Below are 25,747 nucleotides of genomic sequence, written 5' to 3' on the forward strand. Positions count from 1 at the left end.
GGAAATTAAAAATTTCAAAGGCGCGAAAGACTCCCTTCAGGAAGTGGTCCAAATCAGAAAAGGTCCAGCAGACCTTAGAGCGTCTCATAGCCGACCTTCGGGGAGAGTCAACCAAACTTGAGAAGTCAGCCTGGGCAGAGGCAGGGATCCCCAAGCCTGGTTCCTCTCCCGTGGCATACCAGACGCCCGACTTAGAAGTCAGCTTAGGAGGAGGAAACATGAAAGACGTCCTTCCCAGTTGCTGCTTGGACTGCAACCAATCCCCTAAAATTCTCAAAGCTCTCTTTGATGATCTAGCGAAGACAAGCTTAGTGTAGGCAGACTTAATAGGTTGCATGCCTAGAGAGAACTCGGATGGAGGAGAACGAGGGGTAGCAGAAACAAAGTGTTCAGGGTATAACTCTCTGAACAGAGTCAGGACCTTGCGAAAGTCAATGGAGGGTGGCAACGACTTGGGTTCCTCCACATCAGAAGAAGGATCATCCAGGTGAGCAGCTTCATCCTCAGAAACCTCATCACCTGAGGGTTGAGAAGCGAGAGGTAACGATAAAGCGGTATGCTGAATGGCTGAATCCTGAAGAACGGGTGCATGCGCACTTGCGGATTCATCATCAAGTCTCTGCTGAAGAGGATGAGGGCTGGTAATGACAAAGTCATGAGGCTGGGATGAAGGAGGTTCTGCGGGGGTCTGAGGAGCAAGCGCGGTGAGAAGCGAATGCTGTAAGGCATGAGGCTCATGCTGCATAGTCTGCGGTTCAAGTTGAATGGGAAGAGGCTCAAGCTGTGAAGAATGTGGTTGCTGCATGCGTTGAGGTGGCTGCCTCATAGCATGAGGTTCCTGCCTCAAGAGTTGCGCCTGCCTCAAGGGTTGAGGAGGTGGCTGCGCAGAGAGAGGCTCTTGCCTCACGAGTTGAGGTTCTTGCCTCAAGAGTTGAGGTGCTTGCCTCGAGAGTTGAGGTTCTCGCCTCAAGAGTTGAGGTTCTTGCCTCAAGAGTGGAGGTGGCTGCCGCAAGAGTTGAGGTTGCTGCCTCAAGGATGGTGGAGGTTGTCGCAACGTAAGAGGTTGCTGCCTCGAGGATGGAGGAGGTTGTCGCAACGCATGAGGCTCCTGCCTCAAGGGTAGAGGAGGTTGCTGCAAAGCATAAGGCTCCTGCCTCAAGTGTTGAGGAGGTTGCCGCATAGCAAGAGGCTCCTGCCTCAAGGAAAGTGGAGATTGCTGCACAGCGCTGGTATCTGGCAACTCCCAATGCGGCAGCTCACGCATGGAGGTAGCTTGAGGAACCTCAACATCATACGTCTGGCAGGGTGGACTGCGCAGAGGTGGAGGAGCGCTCGCAGGAGGAGGTGTGTTAACCTTCTCTGCCTGAAACTCCTGCATCAACACCGCAAGCTGCGACTGCATAGTCTGCAGCATAGCCAACTTAGGATCAACAGAAGTTGAGGTCTGTTGAGGCATCGCTTTACCTCTCTTAGGAGGCGTGCAGCCATCAGATGACTGCGGCGAGTCCGAACTAGCCCAGTGGCTACACCTGGGCTGTTGGACTCGCTCGGTCTGGACCTTACGCTTAAGAGGCCTTGAGACCTGGGTCCAGCGTTTCCTCCCGGAAACTTCTTCTGCAGACGAGGAAATTAAGGGCTCAATCGTCTGAGAGTGGAAGTGACGATCTCTATAAGATACGCCCGCAACCACTGAGGATACTACTGTGCGCCGATCAAGGCCTGCCGAACCCTTTTGCCCTTCGACATTGCTTCTCCCCTGGGCTTGGGAGCTTGCAAGAGGTCCCGGACTGGGAGGACGACTGGCACGCACAGAAGTATCCTCATGCGCAACACTGACACTGACACTAGGCACAGCACTGGCACTACCACTTCCCACTGCACTTTTCACTTTAAGTTCCTTGACATCTGCCAAGAGAAACTTGTGGTCACTCACTACAGACTCCACCTTATCACCTAAAGCCTGAATGGCACGTAACACATCCGACATATCAGGCTGAGCACTAATAATAGGTTCGGGGGTCGCCACTACAGGGGAAGGAAAAGGTTGGGGATCATGGGGGGAGGAATAAACCAAAGAGCGAGAAGAACTTCTCCTAACTCTCTCCCTCTCTAACTTAGCCGTATACTTGAGGAATTCATTAAAATCGAATTCCGAAAGCCCGGCACATTCCTCACATCGATCTTCCAACTGACAGGATTTTCCCCTACAGTCGGAACAAACGGTGAGAGGATCAACCGAGGCCTTCGGAAGACGCCTATTACAAGTCCTAACACTACATCGTCTTTGTCTAGGAGCTTGAGAATGGTCGGACATCTTGAATCAGAGAACAGTCAAGGGGGGTTTCCAAATTAAAGCAAAGATCGTTATACCATTAATCAAAATCAATCCAAAAGCTATCTAAGCTAAGGGAAAAGCTTCCTGTATAGCGAAGGCTAAAATTTCAGAGCAATACTTCACCAAAACCGTGAACAAAGACTCCAAAATCAACAGCGTATCCATGTAGGTCTTGCCGGCGGCACGACAGAGGAAAAATTGAGGTGGTGTTGACAAGAAGTACTGCAGTACCTGGCCACAGATGGCGCTGGTGAGTACATCCCCCTCTTGTATAGCGATCGCTGGCGTATCCCGTCCGTAGAATTCTGTCGGGCAACGGAGTTGACAGCTACATGATTATCGGGTAAGATTAATATTGAAAAATAAAATTTAAATAGCAGTTTTTTGCAAGGACGTACCGGTACGTCCATGGGGGTAAAAGGATGAGTTTTGTGAAATGTACCAGTACGTCCTTTGGGGGTAAAAGGGTTAAACATAGATGGAATGCATATCAAAGTTGAGAGACTAAATAGATTTCAATCTAACTGTAAAATATCTACTAATGTAATAGCTTATCAATTTAGCTGTATACAGGTATTTGTCCAATTCCAGACATGTATGAAGTTTGCATCATATGTTGCTATGAATTGTTACTTTTTGTCATATTTGCTTTCCTTCAAGCAACCCATGTAAATAATCATAATTCACCATTAAAAATGTTATTGCCCTTATAAATGTTTTATTGTTAAATGTTGCCATTATTACTATTGGTCATCCAAGTGGTTGTGGCTACTTCTAACTCACAACCTTGTCTTACAACCACACCTGCATACACAACCAATATCTTTATTACCTATTCCTCTCCTTCAGTTTTTACCAAGTGATGTCAGTTTTTAAGCTGCTTTAAAAATATCAAATATCTTTAATTTTGTCATTTTTACCACTTCTTTGCTAAGGCTTATTCTATAATGGAAACTAGGCAAAATTTCTAAATACAGTACCTTTCTTCTTTTTTCGTTAGCTGTGCTCTCATTTGCTGCCGTTCAGTATCAAAATCAGCTAGCTGCTTTTCAAGTTCGGCTTCCATTTGTAATGATTTTTTACTCTCCTCTTCTAGCCCTTCTGCCATAGAATCAATTCTACCCTTTTCTTCTGATAGAATCTGGAAGGGAAAAGTAAGAAAAATTACCTTACAGTATCTGTACAGTTTATAAGGTAACGTTTCAATAGCGTATACAAGTATAGGTATGAGTAACTACAAAATGACTAGCATCCAAAAAGAATCAATAAATACAATTATATCATGTGCAATGATAGATTTCAGTACAAATACCTGCGCTAAATCTTCTGATCTTTTCCGTTCTTCCACATACTGCAACGCTAATCTTTTGCGTTCTTCTACCAGCATGAGAATTATCTGTTTCTGTCTGCCTCTTTCTTCTTCTAACGTCTCTTGAACTTTGCGCAATTCTTTTTCCGCTTTCTTCTTCGCTGCTTTCTCAGACTCCAGTTCCTAAAGATCAAGTAATTCATGTCTAGAAAACTACAATGGGAAGTTACTCTACAATTAACCTATTTCTTATCAGGATCATGTCTAAACACCATCTCCCTAAAGAGTACTGTATGTGTTATGTGTGATTACATATACTGTAGTTGATAGAATTAAAAATACCAACTGCTGAAAAAATGTAGGGAGAAGAATATTTTTAAAAAATATTCACTGCAGAAGGACATATATTAATTAAAATATAAGGCTACTACAACTGTACACTGCCAGTTTATACATTTCATCCTTTACCAAAGAGATCCTATATCTACAGCAAAAATTCATAATTTACAAAAAAATCACTCCAATATTGCATCTTTTAAAACTGAAGACATAAAATATCTACTGATACATGAAATGATTGCACACCAAAATTCATGTTAAAGATGCAAATCCAAATGAAAACCAAAACGTTCTGAACCTTTAATGCAATAACGCAAAAAATATAATAAGAGAATTCTTTTCATACCTAGAAAAGTGTGTATATACACCACCTCAAACATTTTATTACATATTACGTCATGAAGACAAAACCTCTTCCATACCAAAAACAATACTTGTGCAGTGCAAGGTCTTAGCTCTATATAGAAAAAATCTGATTAACTTGCATTAACCTATTTTCAGGCATTTCTATGACCTTTACTTTATTATTTTGTATTATAAAATAATCTGTTAACATAAAAGTTAAACACATTAAAAGAATTCAAGGAAAACCTAAAAAAAGAATGCACACCAATGAAAACTGAAAAGCTGTTAATACTCCAAGGTTAAACAAAATATTAAAAGTATTTTATACTCGTAAAGCAAATATAAAAATATACTTTCAACACTATGTAAAATTATCTAATGTAGTGTATATATTAGGACATTTGATATCTACTTTGTACTTTTCATGCCTTATAGCTCTCCCTTGTGTAATATGTATATAAAAAAAACTAAATTCTTACGTTCTCTCACTGTTGTATACACTAGTTAATTTGTTTGTCTCATGTCAATTTTAATATTAAAAATGGTCTAAATTCAAGCCCTGCTATTGTTAAAAGTTTAAACAAAAATAATGCACAGATTTAATTATCTCACATTCAACATTAATCAAGATCAATAATTCCCTGGGTTGATGGGAAGCTCATATCCCCATCATTTCCTTTTGTTTCAGCCAAGACATTGAAATGCTGTATATTACCAAGTTTCTTTTCTCCTACAGGCATTTGACGTTGGTGGGTCAACTTTCTGTATGTGATACCCATATTTCTGAGCAATGTTCTTGATTCTTTGCCAATGCTACAGCTACTGTAATACTGTACTAACTTCCAGTCTTCACTCAAGTTTCCCTATAAATTAATTGAATATTACTTCAGTCATTTATAGCATTTTCCTATGTGATCTATTCAAAGTTTTCCCTTCATGGTAACAACCATATTCTGGCAAATGTAAGAGATTCAAGTCCTCCCTTCAAGTTAGCTATAGGCATTGGACTAGTGAATCAACTTGTCCACCTTTGGAGAATACCATTATAGTGGACATAAAGCTTTCTAGGAAAAATTTACTTTATTGCATGTTCCATAAAAAAGTATACTATAACAACTTCAGTAAGATAACAATAATAATAAAAATAATGACAATAATAATAACTAAATAATGATATTAATAATATCAAGGTAGAGAGCAAAGTCTGGATGAATCAGGATCTTTCTTGAAGAGGACAAGGCTAAGCAAGATTTTGACATTAGTCAATAAAGAAAACAGGCAGTGGAGAAGATTATAACGAACTATATAAGAGTGCAAGTGCTTTAGGTAATATTGTAGATAATTTGGATATCATTAGCTTTAGCACAGTAGAATACATCATTTAGAAATTATAATGAATTTGAGCAAAATGCTTGTTTAGTTCCTACCAGCACTATTAATACTGAAAATGAAACTAAAACATATCCTAAGCTCAGAAGCGAGTCTAATGATGCTGAATAGAAACTAAGAAAAACAATCAACATTCTGGAGCTAGTGATGATGTAAGAAAGTCCATAGAGAAATAAAAAAACAATGTGACCCATTCTAATGCCAACACCTAATACTAATCATGGCTTCAACCAGTACCAGCATGAATATGTACTTCAGCCTTGCAATGCACTACACTGCTGATAATTCTTAATCTTCAGCATATCAGATATTTAAAATTCAATAATTTTTTTTACATAACCAATACTGTATTACTATCAATAAGGTTTTAAAACACACCAAATTTATTTTTCTGGAATTTTTAGTTTTGTCCACTCTATAAACAACACAAATCCATAAATACATTATATGGTGCATTTTCATTCAAATATCTTAGATGACTGTACTAGAGAAATAACCAAGTATCAAATAACTTCATATAGGCTATTAAGTTATGCCAGTTATAGTGACACTTTTTACAATCTATCTCAAACTATTAGCTCATCTCTAATACAGATATCAAAGACTAGTACCGGTATGCTGTGAAAACTAAAGCAATGTTGCATAATGATTTCAATCAATTTGCCACATGCAAGCAACATTGGTGCATTGAAATGCCCATTTATATCCTTAGAATACCCATCAAAAGACAACCTTTATTATCACAATGAAAATCAATGCAGATTGTGACATTGGTACTCAAAATTACCTCTAAATTGTCCCAAGGCTATGATTCACATGCAAATATGTGAAAAAGATAAGGGTAACTTAAAGGCCCAAATTAAAGAAAAAAATGTTGAAGATTTCACATTACTTAAAATATTTGGGGGAATTAGATACAACCTTTTCATTACCTTCATGTTTAAAAGCTTTGCTGTATTGTGTAATATTACACGATACTGCATTTTATTTTCATAAAAAGACATTTCAACATACCCTGTACTTTAATCCACCTATAAACAAACTCCCAAAATCCTAGCAGAACTGAAACCAAAAAAACAAGTAACAATAGAAAGCTTGATGTTATAAAGCCTATTTACATCTATATTTCAGTATGCAATCATCATAACCCTTACTCTTTACATGTGTAATAAAATTTCAGGTAGCCAGAATAAGCATTTGAAGTACAAGAGAGACATGCTACAACTCTTCTTTTACCATGCACATAAATGGATACTCTTGGTAACCAGAACCAAGGAAAAACACCAAAATTCCACACTCACATAATAACAAAGAAGTTGCAAATCTGATTATAACTATAGATCATGGCAGTTCCCATACATCAAAGTTAACAGTTGCATTTAAGTTTTAACACTTCACATCTAGTGTGATGCCATGTTTTTATATCAATGCACCTTTACATACAAATCCAATAATCATAAATAGTCTTATTTAGTGCAAAGGGCACCTCAGCAACACCAACTTAATAGATAAAAGAAAAAGTACACCTATGGATGCCCAGGCTACACACCGTGCAATGAGAACAAATCATATTTCAAACCAATTACAATCCACATGACAGAAAGAAAGAAAGGATGGTAAATTCTTAAGACTCGCAAGTTTTTCTTTTGTAAACTTAGTTAAAACATCTAGTTATGCAACCAATTAATCATGATTAAGGAGAGAGGACAACAAGTAAGCTAATCAATCAAGAGAAGAGACATAAAATCTGAGATATCAATACATCTGCTCTTTGCAAGCCAAGCTAACAGGGTAAATTTATACCCTTGCTATCTAAACCTTTATCACATCAGAAAGAGGTGGGACCTCACATAAAACTATGAACTAAACTCGAGTCAACAGCTCCCAAATGAGTCGTCTCCTAAATGTTTGGATGTCTAAGAATATGGAAGACAAAAACAAAAAGGAGTTATTTTCCTTTGTTGGCCTTTATACCATGTGCTTATAAGTTTAACTGATGTAAAGCCGCAGCCCTAGCACAAACTATCGAAAAAAATCCGAAGGTTGAGGTTTAGTAAAACCAGAGGGACACCCTATAGCAGATTTACCTAATCTTTGTCTCCCCAGAAGGTTTTGGAGCCCATGCTCTATGACTAGAATCCTTGAGAATGGTGACATCTTAACTGCCGACCAGCAATAGGCAAACTAGAGATGAAGGGGTCAAATGTAGAACTGTCAGCAAGGAACCATCTTTTCTAGCAATACCAAATGACCAATCAACACCAGCCACAAATGTGTTTTGGGTTAAGGATGATGTATGAAAACCCTGATGGTATTCTGAAGTCATAGAACTCTGGCTTTATATGGTAGAACCAACTCCACAATATCATCTATCCTCCTCCACTGTACACTAACTTTGTGGAGGGACTCCAGATTGATCTTTACACAGAAAGACCTACACAAAACTAGAAAAATCTCAATACCTATCTAACCTCTACCAGTATAACACTTTCTCGATCGAGAGCCTCTCACATGTAGCCATCTCTGATACAGTCCAAGGATCAAATTGCGTGTAAAAGAGAAGCATCTTTAGCAATAATTTTCAATACAAAAGAAGGTACACGAGATCAAGAAGCACAGCCCTCAATCTGATACAATCATCCAAGATGCTGATTTGGTATAGAACGAGGACTCAAGATCAGTTGATCTATGTTGAACATGAAATAGAAACAGCTGATAATCTCCACAAAAATTATGTTATCTTGGAAAAGCGCCCACAAATTTCTAAGTAGTATTCATTATCTGACACTTCAGCCAAACCAACACTGTTCTTAGAAGAGCTTCAACCAGACCTTCTTATATGTAGTAGTGTTACTAGAAGTGAGTGGAACTCTACAAAGACAAGAAAGTCAAGGAAAGGGTCTTTATGAGGATGCCATAGACATCAACAAAAAAGTGGTATTTGAAGGGTAGGCTGAAGTGGAAGGAGAGCAGCAAGAACAAGTATCGCTCAAGACCAGGTTGAAAGGGAAACCAATATGCTGGAAGTCTTACTCAGGGGTCACATGGAAGGAAAAACAAAGGGCTAACACAGAATAACTTTGACCTATGAAAAGGAATTTAACCCCACAACAAACAGTATACAAGAAACCATATGACAACTCCATTGCAAAAAGGAAAAGCACAGAAAATCTAAAAAAATAATCACTTATCAAAGGTGAAAGGACATCATAAGGGGAGAGGCATTCACAATGTAGATAAATTACACATGAAATGATAAAACTGATAAAAGCAGTTATTATTGTTATCATCATTATCATTACAAGCTAAGCTACAACCCTAGTGAGAAAAGCAGAATGCTATAAGCCCAAGGGCTCCAACAGGGAAAAATAGCACAGTGAGGAAGGGAAACAAGGAAATAAACAAACTACAAGAGAAATAATGAACAATTAAAATAAAATATTTTAAGAACAGTAACAACATTAAATCAGATCTTTCATATATAAACAATAACATCTTCAAAAAAACAAGAGGAAGAGAAATCAGATATCATAGTGTGCCTGTGTGTAGCATCAAGCAAGAGAACTCTAACCCCTTGATTGTGGAAGCCCATGGTACAGAGGCTATGGAACTACTCAAGACTAGAGAACAATAGTTTGCAAATATAACACATTTGCACAAAACAATGAGCTGTCACTGCCAAGTGATGATGGATGGTCTGGGTATGGACAGTGAGATTTTGCTCTTTCTAGTCTATTTAGCTGGGTCCGGCATGGAGATGTTTGCACAAAATAAAGATATTAACATTAATTTGTTTGTATGAACATACTAGTACTATAATTAGTACAATCTTTACACTATAAAATTTACAAAAATTTCTGTCATGCAGTTAAGAGACTGCAAGCGGACAGATTTTTGGGGTTCCAATTAGAGTAAAATAGAAAGGAAAGATCCTAAATATATTACAATACTTGTACATAATATACAATAAAAGTTTATCCAAGAGAATTACTCCATCAATATATATAAACTTGATAATAAAATGAAGTCATATGGAGTTTGAAACATCAAACACCAAGACAAAAAGTGTTTACTTTATTTGAAACCACAACCTATTACATCACGCCTACCATGCTGGAACAACTCTTTTTACATGAGGGAGCATTGGGTTGGAAGTAGTTAACCTTTAGGATGAGCTAAAGCTTCATCCATGCAAAACCTATTGGGAATTAACTGGAACATAAATTAATTAAGGGAACAACATCGTACTTTACAAATAACAATCCACAATATTGGGTCCACCATGGTAAACTGAACAGAACATTAAGTTAACAGGATAAATTCAAGCATTTACACATCATTGGAAAAGTCTGAATTTGAAGCATTCCATTTACGTAATACTGAAGACTCCATACCAATACATCTACTTACAGTACTGTATATACAAAACTACCATGCAGAAGTATCTAAAAAATTCCTCGCACCTTTTCTAGTATAGGATATACAGTCCAGTCTCTTATCCCAGTTACAAACATGAATCATAACAATAGCTCTAATCTAATGAATACATTTAAAATAGTTTAATGAAAAACTACACCTCTAATGCAACAGCTTCGATGTCAAACATTCTCGGCTCTTAAAAATATTTAAGCCCAGAGTCAGATAGTCAGAGATAGGAAAACTTCTATGTATTTCTTAAAACTTTGGTGCTATCTAAAATGCTCTCCACTTCAGGCAAAGTAGCAAACTAAGTGAAAAGAGGCCATATCATCACTATAAAATTAGAATAGTATATGTGCAAGTAAATCACGCATCTGCCAACTAATAGAAAAAAAAAATCAACAATACTTCTTTCCAACCTTAACCATCCTCAACTCAGGCTGAAATAACCCAAACATACCATTACTTCAAGTACATTATCAAATATACAATAATGTTAGTGACTGCCACAAGTGGAATTCAAATCCTCTAATTTCCTACTACATCATTAAACAAGAAAAAGATTATTAAAATGTGTAAGAAGTACAGTACAGTGCCAGGTAGAATTATGGTGGTTGAATAGGTGAGGGCTCAAACACATTCAGTAGGCAATACGTTAGATTGGATTGGATTTATGAATTTAGATCATGTTATCAAAACTACTTGTATTGCATGTGATAACAAAAAAAATAACAACATAATTCAGATACACACAAATTTGACGCATAAAAGCAACTGATATTATAACAGGTCTATACCTGGTTTTATTTAACAAGTCAAATTCATTAAGCAAACTAGATTGATAATAGTTATATCAAAGCTAGCCTACCCATTAATCTTTACTCTACACTGTACACTACTGTGCAAGTTCTGAATTGATACTGTAACTTAAATAAACCACAAAAATAAATTCAAAGCTCTGGAAGGGACTTATCTACACTGTATTATAGATATTTACTCTTGTTTTTTTAATGTTTTTTGGGTTTAATCACATTATAATGAACAGATAACCTTTAATGTACCATTTTTTTTATATACCTCCCTTATTTGCTCTAAGCAATATAAAGTCCAGTACTTACAAATCTAGTTTTCTTTACAGTAATTATAACAGGCAGCTTCAGGTTTCCAATATCATATGATTTTGCAGTTTCCTGTATAGTACTATACTTTAATTTGGTTTTAAAAAATCATGATCAGATGGTTAACTATACTTCTGAAGCCATTCACGATAGACATCCGTTTATTTACCCAGACACATTTAGTATATTTCTAAATTCCTGACTCTGGAAATATATAAGAAAAGAGAGAGAGAGAGAGAAGAGAGAGAGAGAAGAGAGAGAGAGAGAGAGAGAGAGAGAGAGAGAGAGAGAGAAAAATTTTCAATTTGTGCTATTAAATGTAAACTTAATTCCCTCCCATCCTTTTTTGTTCTTACACTTTCACCTCTAACACATATGTCGAACTATCTCCCTTTACCATTATTTCATGGCTCTTCCTGTAAGTCTATCCTAATATTTGAATATCTACAGATTTTACAACCAAGCGTTCCTCATCCCTTCCCATCCTATGTCGAAAATATCTTGGTCTTTTTTGGTCCTTGGACACTGAATAGCTTTGTCAATTGCTTATTCATCATAGTGAAACATACTTCTTCAATGTAAGACAGTACAGGAATTATGTACTTATCAAGAGAATTTACTCTCTCTATTGATAGGACATCTACCATATATCTCAACTGGGTTTGCAACTTCCTCACGTGTTCTTGTAATACAAGTCAAGCACCATAAATCTCACAACTCATTATATACTTTAAAAACCTAATCACCTTTTATGACACCATTGGTTGCATTCATTACAAAGCAGAGATCAAACCCACATATTTCTCACAAATACCAGAGGGCCACATTATACTCGACTCCCATTCCAGTCACAATAACTATGCTTTACTTAAAAGTTAATTTTATGCAGTTTCCTTCCCCTTCTACCCTTCTAGATTTTAAACATTTCCACCAAATCCTCATATTCTGGCTGTTAAGGCTAGGTTATCTGCATAAATTAGACCCCTAAAGTCCCTTTTTGAATTCTTTTGTAGATACTTTCAATTCTATGAGAAACAGCAAGATTTGTTTGCATGCACTCAAATGAATTGTTTATCACTTTCTCAATTAGCAGTTATTTTTTTTTGTGCCCTACTTGTCATTACAGTTTACACTAACAGCTGAAACCCTCAAATATGATAATTCTTTTAATTATAGAAGACAAGACTATACAACTAAAATACAATAGTACCCTAAATCTGAAGTCTGCAAAATTATATTTCAACTTGACCGATGAATAATAGATTAGCCCAAAGGATTCACTGTTAAACTAGGGGATTAAAAATGAAAAAGAATTGCATATTTGTTACAGGTAAAAGGTTGGTCAAAGCACCACCAATCCTTTGAAATATTACCACCAAACAGTTGAGAGAGAGAGAGAGAGAGAGAGAGAGAGAGAGAGAGAATACATACATACATATACAGTACCAAGGCACTTCCCCATATTTTGGGGGGTAGCCGACATCAACAAATGAAACAAAACAAAAAGGGGACCTCTACTCTCTACGTTCCTCCAGCCTAACCAGGGACTCAAACTGAGTTCTGCTGGTACTGCTAGGGTGCCACAGCCCAACCTCCCCCGTTATCCACAAGCTTCATAATGCTGAATCCCCTACTGCTGCTACCTCCGCGGTCATCTAAGGCACCAGAGGAAGCAGCTGGGCCTACCGGAACTGCGTCACAATCGCTCGCCATTCATTCCTATTTCTAGCACGCTCTCTTGCCTCGCTCACATCTATCCTCCTATCACCCAGAGCTTTCTTCACTCCATCCATCCACCCAAACCTTGGCCTTCCTCTTGTACTTCTCCCATCAACTCTTGCATTCATCACCTTCTTTAGCAGACAGCCATTTTCCATTCTCTCAACATGGCCAAACCACCTCAACACATTCATATCCACTCTAGCTGCTAACTCATTTCTTACTCCCGTTCTCACCCTCACCACTTCGTTCCTAACCCTATCTACTCGAGATACACCAGCCATACTCCTTAGACACTTCATCTCAAACACATTCAATTTCTGTCTCTCCATCACTTTCATTCCCCACAACTCTGATCCATACATCACAGTTGGTACAATCACTTTCTCATATAGAACTCTCTTTACATTCATGCCCAACCCTCTATTTTTTACTACTCCCTTAACTGCCCCCAACACTTTGCAACCTTCATTCACTCTCTGACATACATCTGCTACCAATCTACCATTTGCTGCAACAACAGACCCCAAGTACTTAAACTGATCCACCTCCTCAAGTAACTCTCCATTCATCCTTCTTCGCCCCTGGACGATAATGGGATTACTCTGTTCCTTGCACTTTGATTATATCTTAATTTCTTAAAATTAATGATGAACTTTCCCTTTATTTTCCCATTTCACCAATATCAATGCAGTGCAAAAGTAATTTTTTCAAATCTTGAGGCACATTCTAATCATTTTCTAAACAAGTGAAAAAAATATGAATTTTCATTATATTATATCACAGAAAAAAAGCTTTACTAAGAAAGAGATGTGGTTTTATATAGAAAAACTCCCGATTTCTTTCTTCAAAAATTACCTTTATTTCCGCCCTAAATATATACAGTATACCAGTAGTTAATAAGTAGGGAAAATTTACTAGCCAATCAATAAATAATGGTGAAACTAACCTTTTTTCTTCTTGATACAGTACATTATTCTCAGGGACACAATAAATATGTTATTTTCATTAGTAAAATAAATTTTTGAATATACTTACCCGATAATCATGTAGCTGTCAACTCCGTTGCCCGACAGAATTCTACGGGAGGGATACGCCAGCTATCACTATACTAGAAGGGGGTGTACTCACAAGCGCCACCTGTGGCCAGGTACTACAGTACTTGTTGTTGACGCCACCTCACTTTTTCCTCGGTCCACTGGTTCTCTATGGGGAGGAAGGGTGGGTCAATTAAATCATGATTATCGGGTAAGTATATTCAAAAATTTATTTTACTAATGAAAATAACATTTTTCAATATTAAACTTACCCGATAATCATGTAGCTGATTCACACCCAGGGGGGTGGGTGAAAAACCAGTGTACAAGACTAAAGGATAGCTAAGTATCCCGTATTTCATATAATCAGTTATCCACAATAACAATGAAATAATAAGTACCTGGTAAGGAAGTCGACTTGAACCGTTACTCTGCCTTTAATAAGATCGTCTTCCTTACTGAGCGCAGCGTTCCTCTTGGAAGGCTGAATCAACTCAAAGGTGCTAAAGTATACAGGGCTGCAACCCATACTAAAGGACCTCATCACAACCTTTAACCTCGGCGCTTCTCAAGAAAGAATTGACCACCCGCCAAATCAACAAGGATGTGGAAGGCTTCTTAGCCGACCGTACAACCCATAAAAAGTATTCAAGAGAAAGGTTAAAAGGTTATGGGATTATGGGAATGTAGTGGCTGAGCCCTCGCCTACTACTGCATTCGTTGCTACGAATGGTCCCAGGGTGTAGCAGTACTCGTAAAGAGACTGGACATCTTTGAGATAGAATGATGCGAACACTGACTTGCTTCTGCAATAGGTTGCATCCATAACACTCTGCAGAGAATGGCTCTGTTTGAAGGCCACTGAAGTAGCCACAGCTCCCACTTCATGTGTCCTTACCTTCAGCAAAGCAAGGTCTTCTTCCTTCAGATGAGAATGTGTTTCTCTAATCATAAGCCTGAATAGTAAGAAACTGAGTTCTTAGAACTTGGAAAAGAAGGTTTCTTGATAGCACACTATAAGGCTTCTGATTGTCCTTGTAAAGGTTAAGACCTTTTTAGATAGTACCTAAGAGCTTTAACTGGGCAAAGTACTCTCTCCAGTTCATTCCCCACCAAGTTGGACAGGCTTGGGATCTCGAACGACTTAGGCCAAGGACGTGAAGGAAGCTTGTTTAGCAAAAACCGAGCTGCAAGGAACATGTAGCCGTTTCAGATGTGAAAACAATGATCCTGCTGAAGGCGTGGATCTCACTTACTCTTTTAGCTGTTGTCAAGCACACGAGGAAAAGAGTTTTTAATGTGAGGTCCTAAAAAGAGGCTGATTGGAGAGGTTCAAATCTTGATGACATAAGGAACCTTAGGACAACGTCTAGATTCCAGCCTGGAGTGGACAACCGACGTTCCTTTGAGGTCTCAAAAGACCTAGGGAGGTCCTGTAGATCTTTGTTGGTGGAAAGATCCAAGCCTCTGTGGCGGAAAACCGCTGCCAACATACTTCTGTAACCCTTGATCGTAGGAGCTGAAAGGGATCTTACTTTCCTTAGATATAACAGGAAGTCAGCAATCTGGGTTACAGTGGTACTGGTTGAGGAAACTGCATTGATCTTGTACCAGCTACGGAAGACTTCCCCTTGAGACTGATAGATTCTGAGAGTGGATGTTCTCCTTGCTTTGGCAATCGCTCTGGCTGCCTCCTTCGAAAAGCCCCTAGCTCTTGAGAGTCTTTCGAAAGTCTGAAGGCAGTCAGACGAAGAGCGTGGAGGTTCGGGTGTACCTTCTTTACGTGAGGTAGACGTAGAAGGTTCACTCCTAGAGGAAGAGTCCTGGGAATGTCGACCAGCCATTGCAGTACCTCTAAGAACGATTCTCTCGCGGGCCAGAGCGGAGCCAACCAATGTCAGCCGTGTCCCTTTGCGAGAGGAGAACTTCTGAAGTACCCTGTTGACAATCTTGAACGGCGGGAATGCATACAGGTCGAGATGGAACCAATCCAGCAGAAAAGCATCCACGTGAACTGCTGCTGAGTCTGGAATCGGAGAACAATACAATAGGAGTCTCTAGGTTATCGAGGTAGCGAACAGATCTATGGTTGGCTGACCCCACAGGGCCCAAAGTCTGCTGCAAACATTCTTGTGAAGGGTCCACTCTGTGGGGATGACCTGACCCTTCCGGCTGAGGTGATCTGCCATGACATTCATACCGCCCTGAATGAACCTCGTTACCAGCGTAGCTTTCGATCTTTAGACCAGATGAGGAGGTCCCTTGCGATCTAGAACAACTTCACGAAAGAGTCCCTCCCTGCTTGAAGGTGTAAGCCAGGGCTGTGGTGTTGTCAGAGTCCACCTCCACCACTTTGTTAAGCTGGAGGGACTTGAAGTTTATCAAGGCCAGAAGAACCGCCAACAACTCCTGCAATTGATGTGAAGTGTCCTTTGCTCCCGATTCCATGTTCTCGATCATTCCTGTCCGTCCAAAGTCGCACCCCAGCCCGTGTCTGATGTGTCCGAGAGGAGACGGCGGTCGGGTTTCTGAACAGCCAAAGGTAGACTTCCTTGAGAAGAAAGCTGTTCTTACACCACGCGAGAGAAGACCTCCTCTCTTCGGAAACAGGAACTGAGACCATCTCTAGCGTCATGTCCTTTATCCAGTGAGCAGCTAGATGATACTGAAGGGGGGGAGGTGGATTCTCCCTAACACGATGAACAGGGCCAGCGATGAAAGTGTCCCTGTTAGACTCATCCACTACCTGACTGAGCATCGGTTCCTTCTCAGCATGCTCTGGATGCATTCTAGGGCTTGGAAGATCCTTGGGGCCGACGGAAAAGCCCGAAAAGCTCGACTCTGAAGATCCATACCCAGGGAGACAATGGTCTGGGATGGGATGAGCTGAGACTCCTCAAAATTGACCAGGAGGCCCAGTTCCTTGGTCAGATCCATAGTCCATCTGAGAATCTCCAGACAGCGACGACTTGTGGGAGCTCTTAAAAGCCAGTCGTCTGACGGAGCCGGACACAAGATCATGGTACTGCTGCACAGTCTGTGAACTGTCAACCATGGGGAAGCGAGGAAGTACAGTGACAACCCGAAGCTGTCTAGACTGTCTGGGTCTTACAGACAACTCCTTATCGGGTTGCTGAGGTTGCCGCACTGCGTCACAACAAGTCACTTCTGCTGGTGAACGTCTTCCCAGTGACACACTGACTCCGTAAACAAAAAAATCCTTTAACAAGGACTAAGCTTGGACTGCATGTCTTGCAACACAGCTCAAGGTCTATGGGAGCAGGTGTGGTAACAGACGGGGTTAGTGACTGAAGTGGAACCATTACCTTCCCTGGAAGCATGTTATGCTTAAATAAAAGTCCAAAGGAGGCTACGCAGCTAAAGGCTCCTCTCCAAATGACAGAGTCCTCAAGGGAATATCAGAAGGAGGGAGAAAAGCACTTTCTCATCTACAGGGACCATATCCGAGAAAAGTTAAGTTCTCTCAGTGAGGGTTTCAATGGTGCAAAAGCAGCAGACTAGAAGGCAACATTATGAAACTGCTTGACAGTCTAGTGAGTTGGCAACAACCAAAGATGTATGACTGAGAAGCATGCGGTAAGGTATGCAGAGCATGTTGTATGCAGAGCATGCTGTATGCAGAGCATGCTGTATGTAGAGCATGTTGTATGCAGAGCATGCTGTATGCAGAGCATGTTGTATGCAGAGCATGCTGAATGCAGAGCATGCTGTATGCAGAGCATGTTGTATGCAGAGCATGCTGTATGTAGAGCATGTTGTATGCAGAGCATGCTGAATGCAGAGCATGCTGTATGCAGAGCATGTTGTATGCAGAGCATGCTGTATGCAGAGCATGCTGTATGCAGAGCATGCTGTATGTAGAGCATGCTGTAAGGTAAGCAGAGCGTGTTGCATGGCGTTAAACATTTCTCAGAAATTCCATGACCAGTGCTAGAGTGCTTCATGCATGCTTGCATGGGTTTTTAATATCAACATAATATTTACCTTACATTCATAACTCATGATTCATTTTTGTTTTGAAGATATTTTTGCCATATTCTGCGATATTGTTAAAAATATATTGCAAGGAATACATATATATTTTTATATAAGTAAGACAAATAACCTCCATTATCATAATGTTTGTGTAGGCATACTGCAAGTTATGAAAGTAAAGAGGTGTTATTATTGTCATTTGTTATTTCTCAAGTTGAGGAGAAAGTAGCAGATGCATGCGTTGAGGTGGCTGACTCATAGCATGAGGTTGCTGCCTCAACAGTTGCGCTTGCTGTAAGGTTGATGGATGCGCAGTAGCAGGTTCCTGAGGAACGAGTTGAGGTTCCTGAGGTGTGAGCTGCGAGCGTTCAGGAAGTGGTTGCGCAGAACGCAGTAATTGTCTCGCGAGTTGAGGTTCCTGAGGCGCAAGGCTAAGGTGTTGAGGTGCTTGCCTTGAGGAGGGTTGAGCTCGCTGCAGCGAGAGCTGAGGAGACTGACTCATGGATGGGAGAGGATGTTGTACCTCAAGAGAGTGTTGCCTCACTGGTGGAACTGCAAGTGGAAGCGGAGGAAGTAAGGTATAAGCTTCCTGTTCCCATTGCTGAGGTTGCCTTAAGGAAGGCGGAGGGAGCTGCACACCACTGGAAACAGTAAACTCAGAACGTGGTAAGGTATCCTGAGGAGCCTCAACATCGTACGCCTGGCAGACAGGACTGCGGTCAGGCGGAGCGATCGCAGGAGGAGGTGTAACCTTCTCAGCCTGACACTCACGCATCAGGACCGCAAGTTGTGACTGCATGGACTGCAGTAGAGTCAACTTGGGGTCGGCAGACACTAAGGTCTGCTGAGGCGAAGCCTTAACAGAAGAGATCTGTTGCGGCAGCACCTTACTCCTTTTAGGAGGTGTGCAGTCACCTGATGACTGAGGAGAGTCAGAGCTAACCCAATGACTGCATCCGGGTTGTTGAACTCTAACTTCGTACGTCTGGCATAGGTCTGGACTTTACGTTTAAGAGGTCTTGAGACCTGAGACCAGCGTTTTCTCCCCGAAATTTCTTCTGCAGACGAGCAAAATAAGGGCTCAATCGTCTGCGGGTGGGAGTGACGGTCTCTGAAAGACACGCCCGCAACCACCGAGGATACTTCTGTGCGCCGATCAAGGCCTGCCGAACCCTTTTGCCCTTCGACATTGCTTCTCCCCTGGGCTTGGGAGCTTGCAAGAGGTCCCGGACTGGGAGGACGACTGGCACGCACAGAAGTACCCTCACGCACAACACTGACACACTTTGCGCTAATCACTTATCACTTTTGATTTTCTGTTTGCACTTATTTCACTGAACTCGAAACTTTAAGTGGTTTGTACCTGAAACACGCAATTCTATCTTTTCTCAAAAGTTAGTAATTGCGAAAACAGAATTACAATGTAACAGAAAAATCTAATGAAAGATAAATAATTCAGTGGCTGGAAAGAGACTAAACACTAGATCAAATAAACTACGTTTAAAATCTCTCACCGCATAAAGCTTGAGAACAAGAAAAAACTCTAGAAACGTTTACCTTCTTCCCCTAAAGAGACTAGGGAGAAGAGCAAAAACGATAACAACGTTACTCGCTTGAACGAAACGTTTATCCTCCTCTTTCTCCCTCCGTCTCTATCTCTCTCTCTCTCTCTCTCTCTCTCTCTCTCTCTCTTGACTTAGAACCTGAGAGAAGAGCCCAATCATATATATCGTTAAAACATATTATGTTAAAGGAAAAAACTGAAATATTTCCCAATTTATTAGAATTAAAACCATTAAGTTAAGAAAGAATGAACAAAACGCTAGACACGGTTACTCTTACTGCAACGTGACACCGTGAAAATTCTCTCTCTATCGTGACGATAGAGCGCAAGTTGAACGTTCTGAACGTCAACAACTGCAGAGACAAAACAAAACGTTAGTTCAACTTTGAAAACAGTACGAGACTATCAAAGAAATTCTTTCAAAAACATTAAAATAGCAAAATATGTTAACAGGTAAAACCGAAATGACGGGCTCAATGTTAATTAACTTCGGTACCAAGAAAAGACCGCCTACTATTAGGAAAGGTCGAATATAAACAAATATAAAAATTAATTTTAATAAGTTTATAATAAAAGGAAGTTAATCGAAAAGGCCTATAAAAAGCGGAGAGATATAAAATAAATCTATAACTTTTGTTAAGCAAAATTAAGAAAGAGAGTCTATACTCTCTTAGACACCAACACTTCCGTCTAAGGGAAGGGTCGGCCATTTAAAGGTGAAAGAGAGTTCATACTCTCTTCGTCACCATAATTAATTTAATTCCAAAAGCTAACTAAGCTAATATAGAAGTTTCTAGTATAGCGAATAGCTGCAAATTTTAGAGAAATACTTCACCAAACCGTGAACAATACTCCAAAATCATAAGCGTATCCAAGAACGTCTTGCCGGAAGCACGACAGAGGAAAAAGTGAGGTGGCGTCAACAACAAGTACTGTAGTACCTGGCCACAGGTGGCGCTTGTGAGTACACCCCCTTCTAGTATAGTGATAGCTGGCGTATCCCTCCCGTAGAATTCTGTCGGGCAACGGAGTTGACAGCTACATGATTATCGGGTAAGTTTAATATTGAAAATTACAAAATATGGGGATCCTCTTCCACTGAAATATTTATTTCACTCTTTTGTTTACATTCTATAAACCACAAGTATTTGCTCCAGTTCATGCATTTGTGCATAGCTGGTTGAGCAATAACTACTTTATACTTTCTGAGCACTAGCCATCCTTCCACTTTCTTTCAACCAATGGAATTACTCCTGTTCGTTCATTTGTAAGTACCTCCTCCTACCTTTCGCTACCATATGACAAAGTTTACCATATTTGGGCATATTTGTATGCTTGAGTGTGACGTGGGCAGTTATGTGACACCACCACGTTTTCTTAGGATGACTCCCCTGTTTATTTGTAGTTGCCTTATGTTGGGGTTGAGCATTATGGAGCCCAATGTAACAAAGTGTAATGGCTATCATTATGGCTATATGATGCTATAGCCAAGTTTCTCAATGAGTATTACAGTACTCCTAGTGTAGTGAATAATTCTTTAAAAGCTCATTGTGTTATCCTTTAGAGTTTAATTGTGTCCAAAATGCAATTCTCAGTTAGTTTTTACAGAAGACCAGCACATTTTCTACTGTAACTCTACTATAAAGATTACTAGGACAAAAACAAAAAAAAATAGGTGTCACTCATAAGTTAAGGAATTATTTGAGACTTACTTTATCATAAAGTAAGGAATTATTTGTGATTTACTTTTAGTTTGTGACCTGGGAAGTGAATCCAGGAAGGGCTAAGTCTGTGAACTAAGGTGGTTTGTGACCTGGGAACTACTAGGTTAGGTTATGCTAGGCGGGTTTGTTCTTTTCTGTTTTCACCCATCCTAGGTCACAAGTTCACATCTGTGTCCGTCAGAAAGAAGGGTTAAATTCATTGAAAGCACATTATTTACTGTAGAAAAAGTTGTTTTTTCTCTTAGAAATGTATTTCCGTGTTCTATAATTTACCAAAATATGAATTTCCATATTTCCTATACTCTTCAATTTATTTGTATAGAAAAATTATATATAAAATCAATTGATGTGAGAAGTGTTAGAGGGTCTTGTAAAGCCTACTTGGTATACTGTACTAGAGCATCAACTAACCTTGCATAGTACACGGCTTTGCAAATTTTACCTTCCAAAGATTTCCATACATACCCAGAGTATCATGGGAGTTTCATTTTTGTTACATTACACTATGAAGGCTTATCAGACTTGAGTCACACTAAAGTTGTTAAAAATTATTTATTACTAGGTTGTGGTTGCTTATTGGAAACATCCCTCCCTGCAATTTATTAGATGGGAATTTTAAGTTGTGACACTTCAAGCTTGGTAGTTTCTGATAGTGTTTACAACCTTGCCATCCTTGTGATCTAGGGATGGGGAAGCCTAAAGATTTACGAGCTGAGTCATCAGCGGCCATGGCCTGGCCCTCCCTGGTCCTAGCTTAGGAGGGGACTTGGGAGCTGATCACACAGTATGCATATTTGGGCAGTCTCAAGGACATTATTCTATCCTTACCTCTGCCATTCATGAGCAACCTTTAAACCACTAGCTAAGAAAATTTCCTATTTCATTTCCAATCACTGCTGATTTCCATATGATCCTCTTATCAGAACTTGCTTCAGCTATTAGTACAAAAGAAAAATAAAATGAAAAAGGCCTTGCAAAATTAAATGATAATATACATAACAGCTAAAAAAAACTACAAAGAGCCTGTATAATGAAGCTAATACTTTCACAAGTTATTAACTGGTTTTAGTAGGTACATACCCTAAATACAAGTGCTTTAAAGATTGGCGATATGATGTATATTTTCCCATGCAAACCGACTCATCAACTTTATATTCACTAGTTAATACTGAATTAAGGTAAATATTAAGAAAATCAACGAGTGAGAAATCTTTTTCTCATCGCTTCCAATCTTCAATAAATTATTGTTCAGCAGTTGTCTTCACCCCAATCAAGAATAAATTCTATAAATGTTTTAAAATCAACTATTTCCTATATATGATTAGACAAGGGGTAGTCTCCCCTTTTTTCTGTCCTGCACTCCTTCCAAATCCAAGTTTTCATCTGGCCCTTTTTCCACAATATCATGGCCGTTCTTACAAGACCTTAACTTATCACTTCCATATCTACTTTTCAGACCATCCATTACGCTTTCCTTCTCAGCACATGCCCAAAACTATATCAATTTTTGAGTTGTACTTTTTCCTTCATTTCTGGACATATTTCCTCAAAAACTCCTCATTGACATACATATTTCCAACTTTTTTCTAGCCATGAGTCTCACATAGTTCTTATAAGGTCATAACTGCTTCATCAAAATACATTTCTATTTTCATTGTCAGTCCACGTTTCTTCTAGAGACTTTATTGGCCCATCACAGGTAGTAGGTTGGCCAGGGTGCTAGTGTTATGGGGTCCTTTGACTGGCCAGACAGTGCTACATTGGATCCTTCTCTCTGGTTACGGTTCATTTTCCCTTTGCCTACACATACAATGAATAGTCTGGCCTATTCTTTACATATTCTCTTCTTCCCTCATACACCTGACAACACCGAAGTTACCAAACAATTCTTCTTCTCTCAAGGGGTTAACTACTGCACTGTAATTGTTCAGTGGCCACTTTCCTCTCGGTAAGGGTAGAAGAGAGACTTTTACTATGGTAAGCAGCTCTTCTAGCAGAAGGACACTCCAAATCAAACCATTGTTCTCTAGTCTTGGGTAGTGCCATAGCCTCTGTACCATGGTCTTCCACAGTCTAGTTCTTTTGCTTGAGGATACACTCGGGCCCACTATTCTATCTTATTTCTCTTCCACTTGTTTTGATAAAGTTTTTATAGTCTATATAGGAAATATTTATTTTAACGTTGTTACTGTTATTAAAATATTTTATTTTTCCTGTTTTCTTTCCTCACTGGGCTATTTTCCATGTTGGAGCCCCCTGGGCTTATAGGATCCTGCTTTTCCAACTAGGGTTGTAGCTTAGCAAGTAGTAATAATAATAATAATAATAATAATAACAGGACATTTACTTTAATTACCTGGATTTTGTCTATCAATATCAATTTCAACAATATTGCAGCCACTTTTTTTTCTAATTGCTTCCCAACTCCTCCTTCACTTTCCAGTGCATATCCCAGGGAACAGAAATATTCTACTTCTCCAAAGTCTTGCCCACCTGTTACAATTGAGGACTCAACTCTTCTTCTTCCTCATTAACTCTTGCTAAGAAATTTGGTCATCTAAAATCTCTACACTTAGATTTTGTAATTTGGTGCACCTTCCATTTAATGTGTCATAAAACAAGAATAACACACACACACACATACACACCAGATATTCATTAAAAAAATTATAATTTCCTTTTTCCCCCCGTTCAAGTTATTAGTGTCGGCCACTTTTAACTGGTAATTTATGGTAAACACCAGTAACGCAGATATAAGTAATAAAATGGATATCACTTGAGTGTTTTTCATCATCAAAGGCTTTTTTATATTATATGTGAATCATAGCCAATGTCTTCATGAGTTATTTTATAACCAAGCCTTTTGCATTTCAGTTGGATATGCTCAACAAAAATTATATGAATTAATACTGTGAATATGACCCCCAAAAATTAAAGTAAAAACCAGGTTGCAAAAAATTACATATGTGAATATACAGTGAAAGAACCACTCTTCCCTCTATTTAAAAAAATAAAACCAACAAATGCAATTTAGGAACACTGCTGTGCGATAACTGCCACTGATTAGTTACGAAAACTCATTTGATACAAAAGCCTCAAAACAACAGCTATATATAAAGCACTGTACTGTGCATAGGTCTACTAAAACCAGTAAAAATATCAAAGGCAAGTGAACAATACAAACATATAAATATAAATTGAGGATATATTAAAAATTTGTTGCCACTTATGGATATTAAAAAATTACCATCTTAAACAGTTGCCATAATAGAAGTTATGCATCAAGAAATCATATTTGTAAGTTTCATTTAAGGATTACAATAATTCATATTAACCAAATTCTTTTGAGACTAATTTGGTTCCATAGATACAAACCATTACTTTTACACTAGATATTTTGCTAATCCTCATCCAACAAACTCCTGTACATTTAAACTATGCAAAAGTAAAAAAAAGCAGACCTAACCTGGTTTGTGATGCTACTCAAAAATAGAGAAAAATTACTCTCAAACTTCTCTATCAATCAACTCTTCACCCCTATTGAACTATACTGTCAAGTATACTGAAGGGATTAGGTTCTAGAGTAAATTAAGGAGACCAAAGAATTGCTTATGATCTTGAGAGGGATTGCATAGAGGATTTATTACCAAGTAAAATAGAACAGAACGAGCAAAATTAGGAAGTTAAGTAAGAGACCATAAGGAATCAATAAAGAGTATAAGGTAGACAGTAATACAACAGAAGTTAAAGGATGACTTCTAAAAAGTACTGAAGGAAAAGAGAAAAACTGGATGAATCAAGATGTTTTGTACCTACAATATTTAATCTTTTTCAGTAGTGAAGAGTACATGAAAATTACAAACCACTTATTTTGAATAAACCAAATGGCCATCATGAAAATGGATTAGGACTAAAATTTTTTGGAATCAAGACACCTACGTTATGAACCTTAACTATCTGATTGTGAATTAGGCTGTGTCGAGACAAAACTGATTGAGGTATTTTGAAAAAATACTTTAGGAATTACAACACTGCTTTCAAGCATTGTAAAACTTTTGGATTTCCCTTCTTTTCTACATTGGTTTGGATAAATTTCCTTCCTGCTACATCCATGCCTAATACTTATCCAAACCACCTTAATGTTTGTATTGATTTATATAAAGAATTTGACCCACCATGAAGGGCAGGCAAAATATTCAGTGCCAAGGTGCAACTGTGATATGGCTGAAAAAATTATGAAAGGATGTAAATAATGACCTGGTGAACAACACAATGTTGAGTTACAACCTTTAGTGACTTGTACAGTTGCTAAACTGAGCTGGCTTTCTTCTCAGCAAGAATAAAAATCCAGGATGTACTCTATTACAAAGGGATCAACAAAATAACCATGTAAAAGCAACTGTTTGTACCATTTAGTGGCAAAAAAAAAATATATTTTAATTCAAAATTTTAA

The 25,747-nt window shown here is 38.9% G+C and overlaps 1 protein-coding gene across 3 annotated transcripts in view; it reads right to left on the reverse strand.

Moving 5' to 3' along the window:
* Window positions 1-25,747, reverse strand: part of LOC137615227 (cortactin-binding protein 2-like) — a 183,595-nt gene that overhangs the window by 102,582 nt on the left and 55,266 nt on the right. For all 3 annotated transcript variants that reach the window (XM_068344908.1, XM_068344909.1, XM_068344907.1), the window contains exons 5-6: window positions 3,648-3,827; window positions 3,316-3,476 (exon numbers count right to left, since the gene is read on the reverse strand). In XM_068344908.1, the coding sequence (XP_068201009.1) occupies window positions 3,316-3,476; window positions 3,648-3,827 (341 nt within the window). The remainder of the gene's footprint in view (window positions 1-3,315; window positions 3,477-3,647; window positions 3,828-25,747) is intronic.

Source organism: Palaemon carinicauda, chromosome 21 (assembly GCF_036898095.1).
Source record: "Palaemon carinicauda isolate YSFRI2023 chromosome 21, ASM3689809v2, whole genome shotgun sequence".
Classification (NCBI taxonomy): Eukaryota; Metazoa; Arthropoda; class Malacostraca; order Decapoda; family Palaemonidae; genus Palaemon; species Palaemon carinicauda.